Below are 24,788 nucleotides of genomic sequence, written 5' to 3'. Positions count from 1 at the left end.
TCCTTGGGGGGGGTGGGAGAGAGGCAAATTAATATTTTTTTTATTAGGTCTTTCTTTAAATATTTAAATTGAACGGTAGGGCTCGAAGCCCTTTAAAAAAGGCGTCAGCGCCTGCACACAGGCAGCTGATGCCATTGCTGGGGATGGACAGCCCGTCCCCTCCATGTCATTGGGGGGTGGTCCATGCTGGCTATTTAAATGAGCCGCCACACTGTGCATCGTGGAGGCTCCACGACATGTGGCACACCTTGTTTTTGCAAATTTCAGTCCAATATATCCATTGTAGCCTGTCTCAGACATTCCTTGCCATGTAATCCATACAGAGACAATCTGTAACATTACTTCTCATCGGACTGAAGTTTTATTGGGCCGTAAGTAGGCATTTCCCTCCCAAGCAATCTTATAGTTCACTAATGGCTTCGAAGGAACAATAATGATCAGAGTGATGGTATGAAATAACATTATTAATGGGACCATTATCTATTTTGTCTCTTTAATTAACTTTGTAATAAATCTAGTCCTTAGAGTTATTAGTAAAGTTTTTATTTCATTGGCTTGCTGAATGACATATTGTTTCATTTAATTTTGCCTAAGAATCCACATGACTAAAATTAATTTGGCCTTTGTACCATGATGAAACAGGACTGACACCATTAAGTATTTTCAGCTATTGAAAAATAAGTGACTGAATAGAACAATATATAGGAGCAATGGAGAGGAAAAATAAGAAATTCACAGAAGAGACTGTGTTGTGAAGAAGCCATAAATTCTTTATCCTGCCAATATTTTCTTTATGTTTTTCAACTTCAAGGTTATTTATTAATATAATACGTTTTTAAAGCTGAGACTTCATATCAGAAAGGTTATTTAGTAATTTTACAGGCAATATTACACATAACTATCAGTAGCCATTTGTGCTGTAATTATAATATGGAGCATTTATGACTTACCAAAAGTTAATTCTTACATGTTTCAAAAAAGAAGCCTTTTGAATTATGCACAAAAGAGAAACTTTAGTACTCAAAGACTGCTATAATTGGCTGTGTATCCTTGATTTACTGAGTGGTCAGTAACTAGCATATGTCTCTGAGACCTATGCCGACAGGCTAAGCTCTCAACTAAGCTCTCACCAGATTCTTTTGACCAACTCCCATGATAGGGATTTGGTGGCAGTATGGTTTGGAATGTGTCCTCTCACTTGAACCCAGCTCAAGTTAATGGGTAATGGAGGTCTTGTCTTTTTAGCTGACCAGAGGGATTACATGTTCATCTCTTCAAGTTTAATATGCTTTCTTCTTCATGAAGGTGAACATAGTGCACAGGATGCAGATGTGTATAGGGATGGGGGCTGCTGGGAAATAGACACAGAGTTCTGGGAATCAACTCATGATAGTGTTGAGGAAATATTACTGGATTTTGGAGAAAGTATGAAATTTGAAGATAGCAACTTAGGTCATACTCATCAAGATGAAAGTAATTGGTAGAAAAATAAAATATGGTTCTTGTGAAAGGGTTGGTTTTATTTAGTGAACCTGTTTTTTAGTTAGGACCTAAATCAGGGCCTGCAGCACACACAAGTTTGCGTTGTTTTAAGTACTAACTGCAAGAAATGAGCTCCCACTACGGGGAAGTACATTCACATTTCCACCTCTCTGCTCATAAATATAAAGCTGAAGCACCTGTGCAACTAATCCCAATCCTAACAGGTGATGCTTGACCTCCATTTCTGACTGCAGAAATACCAAGTCCATTATTAGAGACTCACTTGGCTTTCTACCCCAACAGCCCACCTCCGAAACATTCAAACCACCTCAGAGGAGAAAAATACAGACCAGTAAAAGGAACCCACCTTTGGTAGGCAAGGATAATAACCCTAAATAATGTCACTACTTGTAAACAATGGTAGATTGGCTTAAAACGTCCAGCAACTTGAGCGATTCACGATTCACAGGCTATCTCATCCTCGTCACACGCTGCTGGCTGATTTGACTTCGAATAACAGTGTGCATCGTCCACATGCCATTATTTTTTTCATCAAATTCTGGGTCAGTATTTACATATTAGCTTCATCAAGAAGATGGACCTTCTTTGGCCTCCTTATCTTGAGAGACAATGGATAAGCGCCTGGAGGTGGTCAGTGGTTTGTGAAGCAGCGCCTGGAGTGGCTATAAAGGCCAATTCTAGAGTGATAGGCTCTTCCACAGGTGCTGCAGAGAAATTTGTTTGTCGGGGCTGTTACACAGTTAGCTCTCCCCTTGCGCCTCTGTCGTTTTTCCTGCCAACTACTAAGTCTCTTCGACTCGCCACACTTTAGCCCTGTCTTTATGGCTGCCCGCCAGCTCTGGCGAACGCTGGCAACTGACTCCCACGACTTGTGATCAATGTCACAGGATTTCATGTCGCGTTTGCAGACGTCTTTATAGCGGAGACATGGACGGCCGGTGGGTTTGATACCAGTGGCGAGCTCGCTGCACAGTGTGTCTTTGGGGATCCTGCCATCTTCCATGCAGCTCACATGGCCAAGCCATCTCAAGCGTCGCTGACTCAGTAGTGTGTATAAGCTGGGGATGTTGGCCGCCTCGAGGACTTCTGTGTTGGAGATACGGTCCTGCCACCTGATGCGGACCATTCACATGAATAGCCTCAGAAAAGTTGACATCTATGGAATCATATCCTAGTGCGAGTCATACCTTCTGAAGACATTAGCAGAAAGTTAGGGAAATTAAAAATCTGCATTAGCACCTGCTCTGATGCATTGTGTTGTGCTTTTTACTATGCCCCATCATAAAAGTAACTCCACTTTAGTGTGTTTCATGAAAGTATTGTCTGTGAGGCCCCCTCAAGTTCAAAGGGGATGTCCTGAAACTATAAAGATATGTTGGCTTTATGGACACTCTCATCTATTACTAATGTTATTTATACATAAGTAAAACAGCTATTGCAGAAGAGTGCAAATTCAACATAATATAAAAAAACAATAAAATGAAAAAAGTGGCATCATATTTTCATCACACACCTGGGAATGCATAAGCCGGAATTTTACAGTGGGCGGACAGGAGCCGGACTCCGCCGTAAATGTCAGTGACAAACCCGCTTCCGCCCAGCCTGGGGATCCATCCCGTATTTTACGGATCCCGAGGCTTTAATTGGCCCAAGTCGGGACTTCCACCTACTTGAGGGAAGAGGTCCCGCCTCAGTGAGCTGCCGGACAATCAGCAGGCCAGAAGCTCTTAGTCTCAGTAGCGCCACTGGGAGCAGTGACCACTGCTGGGACTGCAGCCCAGCCAACGCCATGGATTCGAGAGAGTGGCTAAGTTTGGCTTGCTTCACCAGGGGGATCGGTCGTGCCCTGGTGAGGCTAAGGTGGTCATTTATGGTGAGGCGGGGGCAGACCTCAATCGGGCACCCTGTGCCCGACTGCCATGTTCCCCCCCCGAGGCGCGGAAAGGCCGGCAGCTATCGCTGGGCGGCCTTTCACGTCCCTGGCACACCCGCTTGCCATGGGTAAAATACCCATGGAGGCGGGAAAGGGCCCTTAAGTGACCGTTAAGTGGCCACTTAAGGGTCTTGATTGGCCTCAGCCGGGCAAGCCGTTGCCCACCCCCCGCCGGACCTCTGTAAACTTGTTTGGAGGCTGAATCAGGGCAGGTAGGCTTCCTGGAGCCAGCCGCTCAATTTTACGCCGCCCCCACACCACCATCCAACCTGCTGGGGCGGCGTAAAATTCCGGCCATTGTCATTGTAATTGTGCAAATTAAAATATGCACATATCTGTTATAAAAAAAGATCAAGTTTCCCCTAATTCTTCATATTTCAAATACAAGATACAATGACAATAGCAAGGAATCAGTATGTTTTCATTTAAATGCATGGCACAAGGCATTTGATAAATGTTTTGAATCACTATTAGTGAACACAAATTCAATCATTGAGTCTGTTATTCGGAAAAGGCATTTTTGTATTCTTGGTTTTAAGAAGTTTTTTTATGCTACTAGTGGTAACTTACAGTGGTGAGAGCCGACAGTGCTGGATGATGGAATGATTTTTTTTACTCAGTGAAAGCAGAGGCTATGCTAAGTATTTATTGTTTTCTCCTTATGTCTTACTGCCATAAAATATGTTTGAAGTTTCAAAACAAAATAACACTTGGTGGAATTTAATTAACTTTAATGTAATTTTATTATAAATTGCATTTTCAATATGCTTATAAAGTGGGATGTGTTACATTGTAATTTTTGAAATCTTGTGTTTATTAACATTTGATGTGGGCTTTACCTGTGAATGGAAAGAATCAATGATAACCCATCATAATATGGGAGAACATTTGAGAGTATTCCTGTGACACGTTCACTCTGGTTTTACTGCAATGTCAGGCGGCATTGCAGTCATTCTGCAAAGGGAACCCCCAATTGACAGCTTTAAAGGGAGTACTATCTTGCACCAACTCACAAATCACTCCCCCTGGACCATGACCCCACCATCGAACATCAAGCTACTGTCTACAGGACTGTCACTGACCTCATCTCCTCTGGAGATCTTCACTCCACAGCTTCCAACCTCATAGTCCTGCTACCCGAGACCTGTTGTTTCAGCCTGTTCCTGCCCCAATGATCTTATTTCTTCCCATTTTGACTTTATCTTTTCTCCCCTGGTCCAGTCTCTTCCCACCTAAATCTGTGACTCTTCTGACACCCAACATCATTTTGACAATTTCCGGTTTCCTGGCCCTAACGCCTCCTCTTCATTATAGACGTCCAATCTCTTTACACCTCCATCTCCCACCAGGATGGTCTGAGGGCTCTCTGCTTCTTCCTTGAACAGAGGCCCAACCAGTCCCCATCCACCACCACCCTCCTCTGCCTGGCTAAACTTGTTCTCACATTGAACAACTCCTCCTTCAACTCCACTCACTTTCTTCTAATAAAAGGTGTTTCTATGGGTGGCTGCATGGGTCCTAGTTATGCCTGTCTTTTTGTGGGCTATGTCAAACATTCCTTGTTCAGTCCTACTCAGGCCCCTTCCCCCAACTCTTTTTCCGGTACATTGATGACTGTATCGGTGCCGTTTCCTGCTCTCGCCCCAAACTGGAAAGCTTCATCAGCTTTGCTTCCAATGAAAAGGAAGAATGTGTAAGGTTCTGGGGAGACGGTGGTGGTATGGCACTAATTGCTCATTCAGAGAGCCGGTGTAGACCATGGGCCGAATAGCCTCCTTCTGCGCTGTAACAATTCTGTGATTCTGTGAATTTCCACCCTTCTCTCACCTTTGCCTGGTTCATCTCCAACACTTCTCTTCCCTTCCTCAACTTCTCTATCTCCATTTCTCGGGATAGGCAGTCCACTAATATTCATTATAAGCCCACTAACTTCCACAACTACCTACACTTCCTCACCTCCGCATCCTGTAAGGATTCCATTTCATTCTCCGCGTTCTCCATCTCCACACATGTACTGATGGTCTGATGATGAAATCTGCCACAACAGCACTTCCGATATGTCTTCCTTTTTCCACAACTGAGGATTCCCCCCTACTGTGGCTGACAGGGCCCTCGACCATGCCCGACCCATTTCCTGCACTTCTGCCCTCACCCGTTATCCTCCCTCCTGACAAAGTTCCCCTTGTTCCACCCCACCAGCCTCCATATCTAAAGAATCATCCTCAGCCATTTCTGCCACCTGCAGCATGATGCCACCACCAAACACATCTTCCCATTCCCTCCTCTTTCAGCGTTCTTCAGGGATCATTCCCTCCGCGACACCCTGGTCCACTCCTCCATCACCCCCAACACCTCATCCCCTTCCCATGGCACCTGCCCTTTTACCTCCCCTCTCCTCACTATCCAAGGCCTCAATCACTCCTTCCAGGTGAAGCAGTGATTTATTTGTACTTCTTTCAATTTAGTACACTGTATTCGCTGCTCACAATGCAGTATTCCCTACACTGGGGAGACCAAACTCAGATTGGGTGACCACTTTGCGGAACACCTCCGCTCAGTCCGAAAATATGACTTCCAGTTGCTTGCCATTTTAATTCACCACCCTGCTCCCATGCCCACATTTCTGTGCAGGGCCTGCTGCAGTGTTCCAGTGAAGCTCAACGCAAGCTTGAGGAACAGCACCTTATCTTCCGATTAGGCACTCTCCAGCATTCTGGACTCAATATTGAGTTCAACAATTTCAGAGCATGACTGCCGTTATTTCATTTTTTAACCATTTACGTCTTAAACTAGTTTTCATGTTTTTGCTTTTGGACAGGGCTGTTCATTATTCTGTCACTAACACTCATGAAGGGTCACTGACCCGAAACGTTAACTCTGCTTCTCTCCTCACAGATGCTGCCAGACCTGCTGAGTGGTTCCAGCATTTCTTGTTTTTATTTCAGATTTCCAGCATCCGCAGTATTTTGCTTTTATTTTAATAAAAGATTGAATAAGTTCTGAGCACCAGCACAAGCCCGTGCGATTTGACCCTTTGCCGAGATGTGCACGTTAAGCTGTAGAAATTGTACATCATGTTATCCCTTAGGGTTGTGAAGCGAGATTTACCACCGCTTTGATCAGAAGTACCCTCCATTACCTGGACAGGTATGAAGAAGGTTCAGAGAAATCGGAAAGAACATTGAGCCAGGCGATAAATGTACTTTCCATACGAATTTGAAAAAGATCCGCTAGTTGCTCAGGCTGTTAAACAGTGCTTCGGTAATTTAATTGAGTCTTTCTTTCATTCTCCGTAATTGCCCTGTCAGTGGCAATTATGTGTTTGAATACATTTTCAAACACTTTTAGATTATAATTTTTCTACCAAAAAACATCTGATAAAACATGCAAGTCTTGTGACAACAAAACAATCACGGGCTGAGGGTGAGTTAATTTGAAGACTGTAAAACAGAACGAAGAAAAAGGAGGAACGCGGAGAGGTGAGAAGGACAAGATAAGAAAAATCAGGAAAAGGGAGGAAGAGAGCGGATAGAAGATGAGGGGATATATGAGAACAGATGTGTAAGATTTTTTTAAAAAGGACAGGACTTAAATCGAAAATAAAGGCTGGAAGAGAACGAAAAAGATGTGTGGAAAGACAGAAAGGAAAGACAAATAGAGAGAGAAAGAGCAAAATGTTGTGCCCAAGTTCTGGCTGAGAGGAGACCAGTTCTCGAGCCGAATTCACAGGGCCTCTGGAATCAGCCAGAAACCGAGACAAAGTCCAGGAAAGCATTATGTTTAAAAAAACAAAGTAGTGAAGCGGCATGGCTTAACCCGGCCCTGAATATGTTTATAGAAGAATGAGGACCGAACACTAAGCTGTAAGTCACCCCACCGCTCATTACCCCAAGTAATAAAGGGCACGGTCAGAATCCAGGGGAGGCTGAGTGGGGACGGCAGATCGCCCTAACGCAGAGTGTTCAAGAGTCTCTTCACCCTAAACCAATCGGGATATGAATCAATTTGAAGTCACCTGTCATATTCCGATAGTCAGATCTTTTGTGTTTAAATAATCAACTTTCTTTACTATTCCTGGGTAGTTTGGGATATATCTTTGTGGTCCAGAGGCAGTGGGTTTAAAAGATTCGGAAACAAATCTGACTTATGACCCTGTTCAATTTAACTATTATAAATCAATCCGTTTGTTAAAGATTTATTCCAAGGTGAGTTCGGAGGAATGATATTGACAGATATGACAAAGTACGGAGAAAGGAAAGAATACGTAAACCACCAAATTCGGGTATATTTGCATAAACGGTGAATTGCAACTATTCTTGGATTGTGAGGATCTGGGGGAGCGATTTTCTGAAGTTGAAACTGAAAATGACTTGTATTGAGAATTGGATAAGCACCTGAAGGGGAAAATTTTGCAGGGCTACGAGGAAAGGTCGTCTTACTTTCAAAACTGAGAGAGCAGCGCGGATCTACCCTGTTTGTCTCCCCAATCCCCGGATGAGGGGGGGAGATGGTTTTGATGTTAGACTGTCCATGAAATCTGAAGGGTTAAAACTGTTGGAGTCACATCAGTCCCACTTGCGCCCGATGGCATCTCTAAGTGGAAATATCATCTGGAAATTCCAACCTTTTGTTCCTTTGTGCTCCTCAGCTTGTTTCATCAAATCAAATTGTTCATTGCTGCCCGCTGATGATCTGAAGTCAAAGCTTTGTGAAATGTCTCCCTGACCTCCAGAATAATCACTCAGAACTCCAGGATATCAATCTAACATTGCAACATACATTATTCAAGTCAGGCCAGAGACGAAATTTTCATGTGCAGCACGGGAATCATCCTGTTCCCACAGACTTTAATCTATCCTTATAACCTCCAATTCCCTTCTTGAACAGACATTTATCTACCTTTTAAAAAAAACTGCCAATAGATAAATCATCAAAAGCTTATCCTGGGAGTCAACTCCATATATTTGGTAACTGCGTCCATCTTCTCATGAATTTTATTTGCTTTCAAGATTAGGGAAGATGGCGTTGAATGGGAACAAGTGTTAGAAGGGGAGCAGATTGAAAAGCCCGGGCCTTGTCAAAATTTGCATGCGTAGTTATTCTCACCCCTCCATCCCTTCCTCCTTACATAATTATGTCTCTACAAGGTGCGGCATTTGCCACTGGATCTCCTTTGTCTCACCCATTTTTTCGATATATATCAAATATCTCCATTTATTACGAAATAAAGTAATTTCGCAGACCCATCGTTTATTTACTTGCTATGACATATAATTTTCATTATTTCTTGTCGAAGCCATAGTAGTTTTCAATAATTATTATGTAGAAAGCAAGCTATGTTGAATGGGCCATGGCTCAGAGAACAAAGCTGAATAGCAAACGCCAGTCAAATGTGAGATTAAAGAGAAAGAAATGTGTTGCCTTTGCCGAAATTAAAATCTCCTGAAGTTTAGCCAAGTTCCAATCGAAATCGTCTTTCAATTAAAAGGAACAGTTAAGATATGGGGGCAGGGGAGCGGGTGTGATATTCTAAACGCTAAATGTTCCCTTACGGGGGCGCTACAGTTCTCTGGCATTAACTTTGACACTAAAAGACTGTCCTTTAATCCATTAGTGAACCGCCTGCGTTCGCAAACATAAAGCAAGCAGGAGAATACAATCTAGGTGATGACAATTTATTTATATCCTAACCTAATTCAAATAGCGAAATATTTGTTGATAGCTGTGAGTTTTAAAACACAAGATAGTTTCTAACTTCAATAACTGAATCATTTTAGTATGTTGAACTATTAATGAGGAATTACAGTATCATTGAAACACTCATCGTGCAGTCTAGTTATATGTATCTAATAGATTCAAGCAATATTGCATGCATTATATATTTTATATTCACAAAAGGGGAGATAATTTATACATTGTAAGTGCATCTTGTGCGGATACACTCTTCAGATCCAGTAAATTTACATCGCGATCTGCAAGGTATTTATTGGAGGATGCGAGGAACCTCTTGCCACCTGAAAGTGCACGGGTGCCCCCGCCAAGCTCTGACACTCTGTTGTGATTCTAACTTAAATGCCTTTCTAAGCCTTCATTTGTTGTCGGTAATTAAATAAGCAGCGTTGGTGGAAACATTTAAAGCAATTAATCAGGAAAAGTGCACTGGATCGAGTGACGGGAAGGCGGATGGAAATGTCAATTCAGACACTTAGGGATGAGCAAAGAGCAGCGGCTGTCAGGACATAGGCGGGACACAAGACTTGAGCGCAAATTATAACAGCAATTTTTATTCACTTGTGAATCACGCCGTGGTAGCTGGAATTCCATCTTTTGATTCTCACCAAGAAAACTATTAATATGTAAAACAAGTACTTGCATTTAAAGAGCGCCTTAAACGTAGTAAAACGACCCAAGGCACTTATAATGTAACTGTCTGAAAGTTATGGGCCATCAATTAAATATAGAGATATCACAAGGTAGCTAGCGTGGGCTGCAATCAGATCCCATATTGGTGTGGTAGGGTTAACACCAATCTAACATGACGAAGTCATGATGTGGGATTTACAACTTTTTGTTGCAATCACGTGACTACCTCACAGAAGTTAAGTTCGCCTTCATGTTTAGTATGAGAGCATGGATGGTATAGCAGTGACACCTCCCCCAATCATCAAACCACAAAACCTCCCCACCCCACCCCCCGCCAGCTACTCTTGCGCATTTCAATAACATGACATTATTATTGGTTAGTGTTGTAATTTCCAAGGGGAAGTAGCGAGCTGGTGAATCCCAGGTGCTGGTTGTCACTTACTGCAGTGCTTTGTTCCAAACACTTATCTACCGCCCTTTGGTGCAGTAGGAGGTTGATCTCCCCATCGAAGGACCTGTTATTAACAAACACCACCAATAATGGCCATATCCCTTTAATATCGGAAAATATCTCTGTCTAAAAAAACTAGAAATGTTTAATTTCTTTCTTCTCTTGCAGTCCTATCAACGACTAATAGAAGTTAAAACTTCGGCCTCCTTCTACAAACTGCTACATTTATCTTAACTGAAAACTATGTTGCGCACCTCATTGAACATTCTCTCATGTATGTTTATTCCCTGGTCTTACATAGCACGTCATCTTTCGCGTTTGCTGCACTGCACACACATGGGAAGCAGTTTTATTACATCTGTTTTGCTCACATTGCGGTTTTCTTGATAGCATTTCAAATCAATTCCTCCTCGTCATTTCGGATGCTAGGAAGCAACACGTCCCACAGTGAGGCGAACAGGCTTAATAGAAGCTCTCCTCCCTCCCCTTCTTATGACCCATCGCTTCCCTTACACTTTACAGACACCTTTGAAATCTACTTAGATTATTCAATAGGCAGCCAGATCTCTGTAGCTTTAAATCCTGCAAGATGGTTTAGTGTTCCGCATGCAACAGGGTACAAGTTCAGTGAGAGGACTGAAGCAGACGCGAGTGCATTTGGGATTTGATCAGGATCCTTGGGTATCACAAGGAAATGGTCAAGGTCCATGCAGAGCCACTCTTTGAAAACCACGACAGTGTCTGTGATCTCAATACGTTTAAATATTACAATGATGAAAAATAGGCATGAACTTATTTCAAACAGACTACTGTACAGTAATCAAGAAGTTGCAAGTCACGGTAAAAGCCAGGGTGTCTGGCTATATAATTGAAGCAGCGAGTCTGTCCAGCAGTTTGCTGCTGTCTTTCAGTGAAACTGTAAAACGCAGGAAGACGAGGTGCATTGTGCATTGTCACCCAGAGAAAATGTTTAAACTAGATTTGGAGTTCAGATTTAGAAGAAGATAGCGTTTATAAATGGTTTTAATTAGCCAGACTGACTTTGAATAGGTTTCTGTATCTTTTCTACTGCCAAACACGAACTAAACAAAAACCTCACCTCCCGCTCTTGCTACTCTGAAAGTGGTTAACCATTGGTTTGGAGGTCTCCCTCCGGTTTGTCGCTGTTCTTTCAGCACTAAGGTCAGCACAGAAATAACCCTTCTGTGTGCGTGTATCTGTGTGTATGTCAAAGTGGAACCACAAAGCACATCCTTACCTATAGTTGTGATCACTGTAATAGCAAAATAAAATGATCCGGCGAATTTCCACTGAACTCCAGCTCTGTGGGGCTCCGCTTGCATGATGATCACCTCCAGTTGCTTGTAGTCTTCATCGCTAATGTTATACTTGCCCTTGAGCCCGATCTGCTGCTCCTTCAGCTTTCCACCCTGCTCCATTTCAAACTCGGACTCGAGGGCATCGAAGACAGCGGCTCCCACCAGCAGGTAAGTGAACGTGCAGATGATCAAGGATAGAGTTCGCACGTTCTGCCGCTTCATGGCCTCCAAAAAGCGGCGTGTGAGCGGCTCATGTCCGCTCTCCCTCCTATTCTCCAAACGGCCGAGGTCCACCGAGAAAGCCCGGGTGCAGCAGCCAGGATCCCGGCAGCGGTTGCTCAAGTTATCCGAGACGTACTGGTCCTCGTCGATGGCTTTCTCGGAGGCGGACAGGCAAAGCAAGCTGCTCGATCGCCGGGACCAGGATCCCTGCAACCTAACTCTGCGCAAGACCTGACCAAACCAAGTCGTCCCAGTGCGCAGGGCCATCAAAACAGCACGTTCTAGGTGGGGGGAAAATGCTTTTCGCTGAGCGATCTGTTCACAAAGAATGCGATCGGGTGCCCAAAAACAGTGGAATCTGCGTCAAAGCCCGCTGGTGACAGTGGAGAGATGCTGACGGGGGATGGACTGAGTGGGTTTGGCGGATTCCTGATGGATCTGGGTGGGATGCCCACCAAGTTGGGTTGGATGTGATTGCTGGAAAGCGTTGCCTCCCCCCACCCACCCCCGGTCCCCTTTCCTCTCTAACCACACCCAGTAGGATTACAGCCATCGTACATCAGGGTGTCCGATGTATTTATTTAAAGGCAGGTATTTTCAGATGGATTTTTATAAGGAAGAGCCGCTGCTAGACGACTGGCTGATGTCATCTCCATATTTACACTATAAAACGCGAAAGGCGGGAATTAAATAAACTGCGAAAGGGGGGATTAAGTCGAGTGAATCGGAAGGAGAGAGGGCGGGGACAAGCCGAGCGGCAGACCATCAACGAGAACTTTCTTACCAAAATGTCAAATCGTGCTGTGCACAAACTTCTACAACCTTCCCTTCCCCCTACCCATTTCCGATCTCATACAGACCCTCGTAAGGGCAGCCTGCGTTAGGTACCGCGGGTAACTTGACATTTTACATTTTAATAATGGATTGGAATAAGTATATCTTCTTTCCATTTTATGTTTTTGTATATGTTTTAATATGCGCTCATTTACTTTGGAGTTTGGGTCGATACTTATCCCAAAATATAATTTCCTCTATAAATGCATCGCCAACTAGTAGTTCATTAAACGGAGCAGTCTGATTACTAGGTACAAACGCCTGCCCCTTTCCCCGCAAGACTGGCGCTATTAGACCGTTTTGAATTCAAGCACATGGGAATCGATGTGATTCTCCGCAGCTTCACCAACCTACCACATGATTCCTCCAAACATGTGATTTTGATTCGCTGTCATGTCATTTCAACTGAAAAAAAGCAAATACGGAATGATACAGCAGAGCGACACGATACAAACGATTTCCCCATTAAATGGAATACCTGCAGGGAATGGATACAACCGGATTTGGAGTACTGATAAACACCTGCCGGAATAGCCCAGTAAAGTTAGTACTCTGAAAGTATATAGAAGAATCCAGCAAGTAAAACAATAGAATCATCCTGTAGTAACTGGAGACATTCGGAAATGGTCCCCAAGATATTGTACATAATTACTCATAACCTGACTTCAGAATACTGACAACCCATTGCCCTGTTACACTGAGTTCCTTGTCCAAGGTTGCTTGCTCCATTTAAACGCACAGCGAAAGGTTTGTCGTCAAGTTAACCCAAAGCTACAAAATATTTTAAAAGTGTGATGGTTTTTGTGAGAAAAAAAATCTCCTTAAGATCCTATTACATATGGATAATTCTATCCATGTTATTTGCTGTACATGTAAATCCCCATTCAAGTATAATCTTGGTTCAAGCGTAACATTCTTTGACAATCTTTGGTATTCTTTGCCTTTGTTAGGATTAAACAATGGTGTATCTCGAGAACTTGGAAAAACGCATCTGGTGTAAATAGGGATCTGTTTTTGCATTTGTTTGTGCCTTAAAGGAGTCATAATTCGTGCAGGATCAAAGTGTGATCCAAAAATGGCGTTGATTATGTGGGAGCATCGTTGTGAAAAGGTAACTGGTCTAATAATAAACAGCAATCTCATAGGAGAAGAAGCCACGTTGTCTTTTTGTTGTTTCTGAACTGTCCGTGGTCCTGAAAAGCCGCGTCAGGCACGAGCTCCAGGGCGGGGTTTTCCCCCTGTGCGTCATCCGCAGCAGAAGAAACTGACATCGTGGTGAGTTACATGGAAATGAAAAGATACAAGAGGACAGACGTGAAATGGTTTAGCCGATTCAGCCAACTCTCCGCTGAGTCAGCGGCTGCACAATGCTGTTAGCTAGTGAAACTTCAGCTCGGCTTAAACAGCTTCCTCGGGCTAGTTCATTTCGGAGGCGCACTGTAAATTAACATGGTGCCGTCTCCATCGATGAAGACATTCAATTAACAAAAATGTCATTAATACGGTCAGCCATTCAAAACACAGAGCTCTGTATTGTTATTTTAAAAGTGTAACTTGCGTTGGAAGGAATCGTTTACTTTCAGACGAATTGTTCCGCTGAGTTTGTTCGGCGCAACAGCCCACACTGATACCAGGTAATATGTTCCCATATCATCTTGCACATCATTTAAGCAGAGCCCGCTGAAAATATATATGGACCAACGTTAACAAGTGCGATCAGCAAGATTACTGTAAACGTAACCATTTTACTTCAAGCTAAAATATTATCCTTGGACGATGTGCAGGAACAGCCTATGCTGAAGGATTAAATACACCTTGTTGCCCTACTCGTGTGTGTGAGATTATAAAATGCCCCTTTTTATGAGCTCAGAAAGCAATCCTCACACACTGTTTATCCTTTGACTTTTCAAGCCTGATAAATAACTCGGATTGCCAATACGCGAACGAATCCTGAATTTATCCTGCTTTTGTTTTGCCCGGGGCCGCGAAAAAAAACTTAACATTTTAAAAAATCTCGCATTTTTCATATCTATTTTTGCAATCGTTTAATCCATTTCATCGGGATCCCGCTAACAGGCAGAATTTGAAACATATGCGTTTTTTGTTCCAGTGGAAGGTATTGCAATTACAATGCTGCCTCGTCTCCTTTCTTATTATGACAACCACAGTTAAGTGTGGGAGGATAGCTGCTATTTATACTTCTGCAAACATGCACGCGTTTTCACATTGTACCTGAGTACAGGGAACGGCTTGTAGTTAGTATTATATTTTCCATGAAGGACTTGACCTCAGAATATTGCAATTCACAATAAAAAGGATGCGAAATTTACGCGCCACTGGACAGTTGCTGTGAAACAGTTTATAAATGCAAACGATCTGCCCTGCATCTTGGATTCAGCCTGTAGCTCCGCAAAACCAAGGACACATTTACAGGGAATAATCGCTACAAGTTTTGACTGCACAAGTTACAAGTTGAGGACAATTGAATACAAAAAAAACATTGGGGGGTTGAAGGTAAATGTATGAGAGATACATGAAAATAAATGAGGCTTAAAGACATCACATGGTCTTGCTTACCTTGGAAGTGCCCCTTTTTAAAGACTGTTTGTATTCTGGATGTTATTATGAAATTGAATATGTGGTTGAGTTGGGGACCAAGTATACCTCCCACCACTTACCGGATTTAGGGGAGACTTCTGTAAACAAAATATTTCGGAAGTGAAGGGGAGTACATCACGCCATCACATAAGAAAACTAACACCCTAACTAAAAAGAGACAACGCAAACACAGCGAGGGGATGTCTGGGATTAACAAACCTGGATCTTTATAAAAATCATGACCGGCAAGTTCTTTTCAAACACGGGCAACTCTTGTGGTAAAGAATAGGCTGCATACAATGTACTTTATTAGATTATTGTGGCGCAGAGCTGAGCGTTTGAAATGATAAATTTATTAGTACGAACACGGTAATAAGTAAATTCACAGCAGGGGTTGTAATTTGTGCAATCATTAATGGTTCATTTGATACATTTACATTCCAGCTTCAAACTGCAGTATTTCGGGCAGTATATGTGTCCTATGAACCTGTTGCCTCAGATTGCCTTATAAACATCTCAGACCAGGCGCAGAAGAGGTTAGTTGAGGAGATACATGCATTTCAACAACTGTTGTCACAAATCTCCTTATGCAATATCAAACTAGGTTGGGGAAGAGATTAGACGAGAAGGTATATATATACCTGAACACCTGGTGCTCCAGATCTGCTCATCCGTATCTCAACCTTGGTTGCGAGGAGGGTGGTTCGGGCGGTCTATGTATCTAAGCAACTGTTGCGCCAGATGCCTTCAGGCGCATCTCAGACTGGGTTAGTTTATGCTCTGTTTTAAGGCAAGTTACGTAATATGAAAAATGCAGCTCTTTCATCCTGTTACAGTTAAAGACTGAATGGACTGACCACCGCTCCCCAAGGATCAATTTTCAAAATTCTGTTTCCTAGAGAGTGCCTTTTGCATTTTTCGTGTATCATTTTCAAACATATACACTTTAGTTACCGTATATACTGTGTCTTTTCTGTGGGATTAGAAAAGCAAATGAAAGAAGAGCATCAAGACTTAATTTTAGGTCTCTCAGATTACAGATTTTTTAATAGCACAGTTTGCTCTGTTTTTCTTAGGTTATTTTCCTGTATACTACACGTCACAATACACTGAAAAAAGGTTTGAACCAAATTATTGAAGTGAGCTAAAGATATACTGCTGTTTTCATATTCTTTGCCCCTGTTGTCAGCTATCACACTTGCTGTAAATCTAACCTTTCTGTAGTCTCCCCAAAGCTGTTTTGGAGTTGTATCAGATAAACAATGATAAGCCCTGTCCGCCCTTTCACTAGCAATCTCTCTGTCTTTCATACCTCCACGGATACTATTCTCGTCCTTCCTAACTTGCCCTCTGCATTTTTTTTTGTCATCTATCTCGTGCTCTCTTTTTTTCTGCAGTTGGTTCCCCCCCTCCCCCCCGCAACTTATTTTCTAACTTGGCTCTCTACTTTTAAATTAACCTTTTCTATGTTTCACACTCGCTGCTTTTGCCTCGATTGTTTGTTGTCTTTCAGTCTCCCGTCGCTTGTTTTCTCTTTGAAATACTTCTTACGTTCAATTCACCCTTTCTTGAAACGATGAAATATCTCCAATATTAAATAGCGAATAACAATGCACACCGTAATCTATTGTAGCCAAGGTAGGCTGAACTGAGGATATGTTGTTCAGTTTGTAATTTCCTATTATACGGTTCTTGAAAATAACATGCAGTCTTCCAACAATTTATGATTGGATATATGCATTATCTAAGAAACTGGATACCATTTTAAAATTGATCTAAAAATTTCCTTCAAACACATACCGTTATGTATTGGCAGAATCTCTAATTTTCTTGAGTTTTCGGAATTTTTTTTACATTGAATCAAAAATTGCATGGACTGGGAGTTAAATGAAACTAGATTAAAACAATTGTTTTCAATACGATTATTGGAATATGATTTCTTTAGTGTTAGACACCTTCCAGGATCTTGCTACATGGCCATTCCTAATATGTGGCCTTAGACAAAGTCAAGGGGTTATTTGATCAAGAAGAGCATCACAGCTATGTTCAACCCTGTCCCCAACAGATGTGCATACACTTCCGGCAGAGGTCACAACGTAGGAATGAGGAGCAGGAGTTTGAATACATTTTCCTCTCTCAACGAGAAACACTGAGGTCAATTGTAGTTCTTCCACAGTATCCTGGTGGGTATCAGCAAATACAGACACAAACCGAAGACTGAGACTGGGTTGTATGGTTTAGCAATACATCGAAGGGCCTTCGGGGGAGCTGAGCAGATCATTCTGAATTCTTATTTTATTCATTCATGGGATGTGGGCATCACTGGCTAGGCCACCATTTATTGTCCATCCCTAATTGCCCTTGAGAAGGTGATGGTGAGTTGCCTTCTTGAACCGCTGCAGTCCATGTGAGATAGGTACACCCACAGTGCTGTTAGGGAGGGAGTTTCAGGATTTTGACCCTGTGACAGTGAAGGAACGACGATATAGTTCCAAGTCAAAATGGTGTGTGACTTGGAGGGGAACTTACAGGTGGTGGTGTTCCCATGCATTTGCTGCCCTTGTCCTTCTAGTTGGTAGAGGTCGTGGGTTTGGAAGGTGCTGTCTAAGGAGCCTTGGTGCATTGCTGCAGAGCATCTTGTAGATGGTACACACAGCTGCCACTGTACGTCAGTGGTGGAGGCAATGAATGTTTGTGGATGGGGTGCCAATCAAGTGGGCTGCTTTGTCCTGGATGGTGTCGAGCTTATTGTGTGTTGTGGAGCTGCACCCATCCAGGCAAGTGGAGAATATTCCATCACACTGCTGACTTGTGTCTTGTAGATGGTGGACAGGCTTTGGGGAGTCAGGAGGTGAGTTACTCGCCACAGGATTCCTAGCCTTTGACCTGCTCTTGTAGCCACAGTATTTATAAGGCTACTCCAGTTCAGTTTCTGGTCAATGGTAACCTCTAGGATGTTGATTATGGGGGATTCAGAGATCGTAATGCCATTAAATGTCAAGGGGAGATGGTCAGATTCTCTCTTGTTGGAGCTGGTCATTGCCTGGCACTTGTGTAGCGCGAATGTTACTTGCCACTTATCAACCCAAGCCTGGATATTGTCCAGGTCTTGCGGCATTTCTGCATGGACTGCTTCAGTATTAAAGGCCAGCTACCCGACCCGAACCCGATGGGACCCGACAACATGTGTCAGGTTTAGGTTGGGCAGGTCACACTTCCAAGTCCGACATTCGGGCTCAGGTCGGGCCGGGTCGGACACGCTCTATCACAACCTCAGGTAAGTGACTCAAATGTTACTGTAATTTTTTGGCTAGAAAGGTGACTTTGTTACAGTTATTTTAAGCTTGTGCAGATCAGCAACAAAGTGAAAAATAGAAGGTAGGTTAAGTGATGGTTGGATCGGGTCGGGTGCGAGAAAAATTTGGAAGGACCGGGTCCGGTTTCATTTGCAGATCCGAGCCAGCCTTTATTCAGTATCTGAGGAGTCACAAATGGTGCTGAACATTGTGTAATCATCAGTGAACATCCCCGCTTCTGACCTTATGATTGAAAAAGGTCATTGATAAAGCAGCTGAAGATGGTTGGACCTAGGACACTACTCTGAGGAACTCCAGCAGTGATGTCCTGGAGCTGAGATGATTGACCTCCAACAGCCACAACCACCTTCCTTTGCGCTAGGTATGACTCCAACCAGCGGAGGGTTTCCCCCTTGATTCCCATTGACTTCAGTTTTGCTTGGGCTCCTTGAAGCCATACTCAGTCAAATGCTGCCTTGATGGCAAGGGCAGTCACTCTCACCTCATCTCTTGAGTTCAGCTCTTTAGTTCATGTTTGAACCAAGACTGTAATGAGGTCAGGAGCTGAGTGGCCCTGGCTTAACTCAAACTGAGCATCACTGTGCAAGTTATTGCTAAGCAAGTGCCGCTAGATAGCACTGTCGATGACACATTCCATCACTTTGCTGATGATTGAGAGTAGACTGATGGCGAGGTAATTGGCTGGGTTGGACTTGTCCTGCTTTTTGTGTACAGGACATACGTGGGCAACTTTTCACATTGCTGGGCAGATGCCAGTGCTGTCGATAAGATCATTCAGCATGCAGATTCCCTTTGATATTAGTTTTTCATAGAATATAATTGTGTTAGGTTGATGGTGACATACCCTACAAGCTCTTAAGCTATTTAATAATTGCCTACATTGTTAATCTATGTTTGTTATTTGGTGACGGTATGTAACTGTGGCGCTCAGATATATTGGCCAACAAGAAGATAAAGGCAGTTGAGAAATGTCTATCCCTTATACCCAAGGACATTCAGGAAGCAGTTATTCCACTTAATTGTACATGGTTTGGAGCTTCAAGTCCTCTCTGCCTTGTGATCGCACGGAGCCTAACTCTTTAAAATGAATTAGCGAGACTCTTTTCAGAATTCATAAAGCTCATTTCAAGGATACATTTTGTTACTGTTTGGAGTAGATTGGTAGGAGAACATTTACCTTGAGGGCATTTGTCCAAAAACAGAAATTAGAAGATTGATTAATTGAACCCCAACGTGGTTCAGAGTAAGTTATTTGGTAAAATTCCACGAGATCAAGTATTATGTTTATATCTAAATGGTATAAAGCTGGATGGGTTATTTAGAGCGGAAACTATCTCGGATTGAATGGCATGCTGTAAATGCAGTTTTTCTATATTAGACAAGTTAACTTGGTGGAGAAAATGCCCACCAAAACCAATTTTAAATGCTCTGGAAATATAATTAGTGGATTGGAGATGTGCAGAGAACCATTCTTCCTGATAGGATGAGTTCTTCTGTATATTATGATAGTTATTAAAAATGCCAATGGCCAATATTCAATCATCATAAAAATAATGTGCAGTCACAATACTTAGGTCTAAAATTTCTACTGATGCTTTTACGGTTCGGGGCTGGAGCAAAGAATTCTGATTTTTCTCGTGTGCAATTTCCTTCTTTGAATGTAGGTGAAAATCCGCATACTGTAGTTAAGCCAAGTTATGAAACTTGGAATATCAGATTGGCATCTTTATTAAGCCTTAATTAAAAAAAAAGGAACCACCACACTTCCCCTTGTCATATCTATTGAATCCAATAACGCTGAAGTTTACATGCTATCAGTATATCTCCTACTCATGGGCGACACCATTTCTTCAGTTCAATGACCCGGCTTCCCATTGGATGATAGTCCAGGCCAGACAAAAAAGCCTTTGTGGTTGATAGCAGCTTACGTCTCCGTGACGAGTAACCTGAATGTTTCAGTCAGTAGAGAGACATCTTCTTGGGAAACGTAGTTTGTTCCCAGATACTCATTTTAAATTTCACAGATGTGCCCTTGGGAAGTGTCAACATGGTATAGTGAAATTCTTACCTCAGAGCAAATAAAAGTACTTGTCACCCAAAAGGAATACTTCACATAACCGTAATTTAATGTAAATATTGTTTTTACTCCAGAGATATAGGAACAAAGGAAGATAGGAACAGGAGTAGGCCATTCAGCCCCTTGAGCCTGTCCCGCCATTCAATGAGATCATGGCTGATCTGTGGCCTAATTCCATATACCTGCCTTTGGCCCATATCCCTTATTATCTTTGCTTAACAAAAATCTATTTCAGATTCAAAATTAACAACTGTTCTAGCTTTAACTGCTGTTTGTGGGAGAGAGTTCCAAACCTCTACCACCCTTTAGGAAGCAGCGCTTCCTAACATCTCTCTTGCATGGTCTGGCCCTAATTTTTAGACTATGCCCCCTAGTTTTAGAATCTCCAACCAGTGGAGATAGTTTATCTTTATCTAGCCTGTCTTTTCCTGTTAATATCTTGAAGACTTCGATCAGATCACCCCTTAATCTTCTAAATTCTAGCAAAAACCGGCCTAATTTGTGTAATCTCTCCTCGTAATTTAACCCCTGTAGTCCAGATATCATTTTTGTAAACCTACGTTGCACTCTCTCCAAGGCCAATATATCCTTCCTTGGTGCCCAGAACTGCTCACAGTACTCCAAGTGGGGTCTAACCAGGGTTTTGTACAGCTGCACCATAACCTTTGTGTCTTTATACTCCAATCCTCTAGATATAAAGGCTAGCATTCCATTAGCCTTTTTGATTATGTTCTGCACTTGCTTGTGGCATTTTAAAGATCTATGCACCCTGAATCTCCAAGTCTCTTTGGCAATCCATTTTACTTAACCTCTTCCCATTTAGAAAGTACCCTGCTCTATCCTTTTTTGGTCCAAAATGGATAACCTCACACTTACCCACATTGAAATCCATCTGCCACAGTTTTGCCCATTCACCTAGTCTGTCAATATCTCCTTGCAATTTTATGCTATCATCTAGACTGTCTACAATGCCACCTAACTTTGTATCATCAGCAAATTTGAATACATGACTTACTATGCCATCATCCAAGTCGTTAATGAATAAGGTGAATAATTGAGGCCCCAACACAGATCCAATTTAATGATTTCTGTTATCCCTATTTACACTTCCTCTAAACCCATCTTTTGTTTCTTTACAAAAATAAAGTACTGCAGACACTGGAAATCTGAAATAAAAAGAGAAAAAATGCTGGAAAACTCAGCAGGTCTGGCAACATCCGTGGAGAAACACCAGGTCTGTGACCTATCATCAGAACACTTGTCTCAGCACCATTTCCTTTTGCCTTGCGCCGTCATCTCTTTTGACATTTAATCTCTTCTGCCTTCCACCCTATCACAGACCTTCTCTTGTGTTCTTTCCCCCTTCATTTTCCCTGACTCTGTTCTTGCTTAAAACCGATTACATCTCTTTTTCCAAATTCTGACAAAAGGTCATCAATCTGAAATGTTAACTCTTTCCCTCTCCAGAGCTGCTTCTGCGTTGAGTTATTTCCAGCATCTTTTTTTAAAATTTCAGATTTGCAGCATCCACAGTATTTTCCTCGTGTTTTTTTCCAGTTGAGTACTTTGTCTTCAAACTACACCCAGTGGTCTGATATGAAGCCACCCTCATCTGTACGTGTCATAGAACAATCACTTCTGGGAGATAAGAAAGCTGGTGGTAGGTGGTAGACATTGGGAGTTTAGAAGGTGCTGTTGAAGGAGCCTTGGCGAGTTGCTGCAGTGCATCTTGTAAATGGTACACACTGCTGCCATTGTGTGCCGATGGTGGAGGGAATGAATGTTTAAGGTAATAGATGGGGTGCCCATCAACTGGGCTGCTTTGTCATGGATGGTGTCAAGCTTCTTTAGTGTTGTTGGAGCTGCACTCTTCCAGGCAAGTGGAGGGTATTCCATCTCACTCCTGACTTGTGCCTTGTAGACGGTGGCCAGACTTTGAGGAGTCAGGATGTGAGTTACTCACCACAGAATTCCCAGCTTCTAACCTGCTCTTGTAACTTCTATTTATGTGGCTGGTGCAGTTCAGTTTCTGGCCAATGGTAAACCCCAAGATGTTGATGGTGTGGGATTCAGCAATAATAATGCCGCTGAATGTCATGGGGAGATAGTTAGATTCTCTCTTCTTGGTGATGATCATTGCCTGTCATTTGTGTGGCATGAATGTTAGTTGCCACTTATCAGCCCAAGCCTGAATGTTACCCCAGGTCTTGCTGCATGCAGGCACAGACTGCTTCAGTATCGGAGGAGTTGCAAATGGTACTGAACATTGTCTGATCAGGGAATATCCCCACCTGTGACCTTATAGAGTCATTATGGTACAGAAGGAGGCTATTTAACCCATCGGGTCCACGCCGGATCTCTGTAGAGCAATCCAATTAGTCCCATACACCAATTCTATCCCCGTAGCCCTGCTATTCCCCTCAAGTGCCCATCCAATTTCCTTTTGAAATCGTTTATCATCTCTGCTTCCACCACCCTTGTAGGCAGCGAGTTCCAAGTCATTACCACTTGCTGCGTAAAAAGTTCTGCTTCACATCCCCACCTTGCATCTCTTGCCCAAAACCTTAAATCTGTGTCTCCTAGTCCTTGTACCATCAGCTAATAGGAACAGCTTTTCTTTGTCTACCTTATCTAAATCTGTCATAATCTTCTACACCTCTATCAAATTTCCCATAAATCTCCTTTGCTCCAAGGAGAACAATCCAACCTAATGTTGTAGCTAAAATCCTTCATCCCTGGAACCATTCTGGTAAATCTTCTCTGCACCCTCTCAAGGACCCTCACATACTTCCTAAAGTGTGGTGACCAGAATGGGACGCAATACTCCAGTTGTGGCCTAACCAGAGCGTTCTGTAGGTTCAGCATAATTTCCCTGCTTTTGTACTCTATCTTTATTTATGATACCCAAGATCCCATATGCTTTGCTAATTACTCTCTCAATATGTCCTGTCATCTTCAAAGATCTTTTCACATGAACCCCCAGGTCCCTCTGTCCCTGTACATTCTAGAACTGTGCCAGTTAGCCTATATTGCGTCTCCCTATCCCTTCAGCCAAATTGCATCACCTCACACTTCTCTGTATTAAATTTAATCTGTCACTTGTCTGCCCATTATTCTACCTATCTATGTCCTGTTGCAGTTCATTGGTATTATCCCCACTGTGCCACATCTCCAATTTTGGTGTCATCGGCAAATTTTGAACTTTTACTCAGTATTGCAATATCCAAGTCATTTATATATATCTAAAAAGCAGTGGTCCTAGCACTGAACCTTGGGAACGCCACTGTCTACCATCCTCCAGTCCAAAAAACAACCATTTACTACAACTTAAATAAAAACAAGAAATGCTGGAAATACTCAGCAGGTCTAGCAGCATCTGTGGAGAGAGAAGCAGAGTTAATATTTCAGGTCAGTGACCCTTCATTAGAACTGTTCTGATGAAGGGTCACTGACCTGAAACATTCTCTGCTTCTCTCTCCACAGATGCTGCCAGACCTGCTGAGTATTTCAAGTATTTCTTGTTTTTATTTCAGATTTCCAGCATCTGCAGTATTTTGCTTTTATTTACTACAACTTGCTGTTTTCTGTCCTTAAGCCAAATTTGTTTATCCAATTGGACACTGACCCTCCAATTCAATGGGCTTCAATTTTGTTAACTAGCCTTTTATGTGGTAGGTTATCAAACACTTTCTTAAAATACATATAGACAACATCCATTGCTTTTCTGTTACTTCATCAAAAAATTCAATTAGATTAGTCAAGCATGATCTGCCTTTTTCAAATCTGTGCTGGTTCTCCTTAATTAACTCAAACCTCTCCTGCAGATTTTTGCCCCTGATAATTGTTTCTAAAATCTTCCCCACCACTGATGTTAAACTAACTGGCCTGTTACTAGGAATATCCTTACACCCTTTCTTGAATAAAGGTGTCTCCTTTGCCACTCTCTCATCCTCTGCACCTCACCTGTATCTAGCAAAGATTGGAAGATTATGGCAAGCTCTTCCATTATCTCCACTCCCATTTCCTTTAGCAAGCCATCCAGAGCAGGCGATCTATCCAGTCTAAGCATAGCCAGTCTTTCCAATTCATCCTTCCTCTCAATTTTCACCCCATTCGTCACCTTTAACATCTCTGCTTCTACCGATATTTTGTCAGCATCCCTTTCCTTAGT

At 42.6% G+C, this 24,788-nt stretch overlaps 1 protein-coding gene across 1 annotated transcript in view; it reads right to left on the bottom strand.

Moving 5' to 3' along the window:
* Nucleotides 1-12,058, bottom strand: part of kcnk9 (potassium channel, subfamily K, member 9) — a 58,036-nt gene extending 45,978 nt beyond the window's left edge. Inside the window, exon 1 of the mRNA XM_068030850.1 lies at nt 11,509-12,058. Within this exon, the coding sequence (XP_067886951.1) occupies nt 11,509-12,058 (550 nt within the window). The remainder of the gene's footprint in view (nt 1-11,508) is intronic.
* Between the last annotated feature and the right edge of the window lie 12,730 nt (nt 12,059-24,788).

Source organism: Heterodontus francisci, chromosome 5 (assembly GCF_036365525.1).
Source record: "Heterodontus francisci isolate sHetFra1 chromosome 5, sHetFra1.hap1, whole genome shotgun sequence".
NCBI classification, from domain to species: Eukaryota; Metazoa; Chordata; class Chondrichthyes; order Heterodontiformes; family Heterodontidae; genus Heterodontus; species Heterodontus francisci.
Note: the sequence above shows the minus strand (reverse complement) of the source record. Positions and strands in the feature narration are given on the sequence as shown.